The sequence below is a fragment of the Cynoglossus semilaevis genome, chromosome 19 (assembly GCF_000523025.1).
Source record: "Cynoglossus semilaevis isolate Cse_v1.0 chromosome 19, Cse_v1.0, whole genome shotgun sequence".
NCBI classification, from domain to species: domain Eukaryota; kingdom Metazoa; phylum Chordata; class Actinopteri; order Pleuronectiformes; family Cynoglossidae; genus Cynoglossus; species Cynoglossus semilaevis.
The window spans coordinates 13,910,104-13,912,693 of NC_024325.1; the positions used below are offsets into that span (position 1 = coordinate 13,910,104).

Consider the following 2,590-nt stretch of genomic DNA (forward strand, 5'->3'; position numbering starts at 1 on the left):
GCTGACTCTTCATCTTCATCTCTGTGTCTGCTGCTCGTACCAAAGAAAACAAGACCGTGAAAGAGGAAGAGGAGGAGCAGGAGGAGGAGGAGGAAACACTAGCAGGAGGTCCAGGTCTGCAGGTGGCATCAACGCAGACCCACAGGTGGAAATGTGCTGATGGCTGTGCACCTCACGGCCAGAAGAGGGCGTCAGCTGCAGTGGAGTGGCTGCTCCTAGCGGACACCTTTCCTGCCCAGAAACCGCAGGACTGCGTAGTTGTAGGTGGTGGCGAACAGATAGAGAAACTGGAGGATGGAGATGTGGAGGAGGAAGGAGGAGGAAGAGAATCAATGAACAAAGAAAGAAACAAAAAAAACAACTTTTGTTCTAAACAACTCAGTTAAATGTCCAGTGAAGATAAAACTGTCGTAAACATTTGGTTCTTCTCTGATGAAAAACAAGAGAAAAGACTGGATGGGTTCTGCTCAGGTTCCTCTCAGACCAAGGTCTGTGACGGTGACAAAACCAGCTGAGTCATTTGTCAACACTCTTCAATGCGCCATAAAACTGAACGGAAGTCACTTTCACTGTTACCTGGGCGGCCGCCAGGGGCTCAGAGAGAAAAAAAACAAAAAAGAAAATCGAATGTAAACAAGGTCACCGCGGTTGATCGTTTATATAAAACTCAGCTGTTGGTCATCACACAATAAAACATACAATTATATTTGTATAAAATACAGTGTCTTCGCTGGTCGTCAAGGTTTAATTAGAAATAAATGAACAAAAATATAATAAATAAACATATATTCATGGTCTGTATTTCTGTCTGAACCTTTAACAGACTGCTGATATTTCAGACTCGTCTGTTTTCAGTTCTGCTGCAGGTCCGGTCCGTCTTCAGGACTCCACTCCGTCCAGATGTGACCACTCAGCTCTGTCTCTGCTGCTGTTGCTGCCAAACGTTTCCCCATTTCAATTATCACCCTGTAATTCTCCCTCACTCTGACGTTCACATCTTTATTCATCACATTTGGCCACGAAGACTGAGCGGACACCGAGAAGGTCGGCCTGGAGTTTGTGTTTTTTGTTTTTTTTCAAACTTGGTTTCAGCTGCCAGATCCTGGTTTTTATATGACATATATATAAATATATGGATCCTGAACCTGGACCAAAGATTTTTATATGACATATATATAAATATATACACATAATGGTGAATATAGATTGTGTAAAGCAGGGATCTCAAACTCGTGGCTCCAGGGCCACTCCTGGCTCACGACTTTCCCCAAAAGTCTCCTGGAACTTTTGGGATTTGCCAAATGATGTGTGCTCTAAAAATAGTCGTGGGGAAAAACGGCTGTAGGTGAAAGTGAAAGCCACTAGATGGCAGCATTCCAGCTCATTTTATCAGTGGGTTGTATGGAGAATGCTGCACTCGGATTCACTTCAGTAACAATAAAACACTTTTCCTTTTTACTTCAACACTTTGTTTCCTGAAAAGTTGAATTTCCTTCCATACTGAACACTCACTCAGTGAAGAACACACACACACACACACACACACACACACATATATTTATCCTGATTGTGAATGAAACATCGATGCTGGAGCAGAGTCAACGGTCACTCACCAGTGCCAACAGAGTGATCCCCGCACCAGCAAACGCAGCGATGTACAGGTCGTAGGTCACGTAGAACTGGAAGAGGAAACGAAGCTCGGGTTAAAACACGACGACCTCATTAACTAAAACCAACTCGTAAACACTGTTAACTAACAGGTTCAATTAGATCAAAGTGATTGATTTTCACTCACTTCGCTGGTTTTGCAAATAGACGCCAAGTACGTTCCACAAGCTTTCCCTGGCAGCGCGTTCCAAGGCAGCAGACCTGGAGAGAACACGTGACGTCAGTGATGCGGCGCCACCTAGTGCTGAGTCACTGAGACGAGCTTTGATGCATTAAAGAGTCTGCTCTGCATATACAGCACACAGGGGGAGGAGGGGTGAGGTGGAGGGGGGGTGAACTGTACTCAAAGATAAAGGTGCAGTTATATGTTTGTGACATCATCACTAATTCAACGCGCAGGTCCTCGACCGCCGCCTCATGGTTAATTCATGGCTCTCAGCGTCGGTGCATTAACATGCCGATCAGGCGGACGGTCATTAAAGAGACCAACGCACCGTACTGCCTGGCGTCCATGCAAATCCAGCTGTGCTGATTAATGCTGGGGGTGGTCTCCACCAGGAGGTTGATGTTGTGGCAGGTCTGCTCCATGTTGAACAGGAAGAAGACGGGGATGGCGGCCAAGGCAAACACTGCCAGCCAGATGAAGGCCAGGATGTATGTCACGATGATGAACTGTGCAGATAAAACAGTACAGTACATAAGGTCAGTGGAGACGTTGCAGCGGCGCTCAGGTCTCGCTCCGCGCCTGATGAATGTGCTGTCGTTAAATCGGCCGACCGCCATCTGTCATCATTCTGCCAGGAAACCGCGGAAACAAGTGGCATTTGGTGGTTGTTAGCAGCGAACGCAAAAAAAAAAAGAAAAGAAGTCAGAGTATTAACGATGACATGACATCGTCCTCCCCCTCCTCCCCCTCCTCCCC

The 2,590-nt window shown here is 46.4% G+C and overlaps 1 protein-coding gene across 2 annotated transcripts in view; it reads right to left on the minus strand.

Moving 5' to 3' along the window:
• Positions 1-13: 13 nt before the first annotated feature.
• plp1b (proteolipid protein 1b) overlaps positions 14-2,590 on the minus strand; it is a 7,034-nt gene continuing 4,457 nt past the window's right edge. For both annotated transcript variants that reach the window (XM_008333149.3, XM_008333148.3), the window contains exons 4-7: positions 2,163-2,340; positions 1,796-1,869; positions 1,614-1,679; positions 14-287 (exon numbers count right to left, since the gene is read on the minus strand). In XM_008333149.3, the coding sequence (XP_008331371.1) occupies positions 216-287; positions 1,614-1,679; positions 1,796-1,869; positions 2,163-2,340 (390 nt within the window). In that variant the 3' untranslated portion in view covers positions 14-215. The remainder of the gene's footprint in view (positions 288-1,613; positions 1,680-1,795; positions 1,870-2,162; positions 2,341-2,590) is intronic.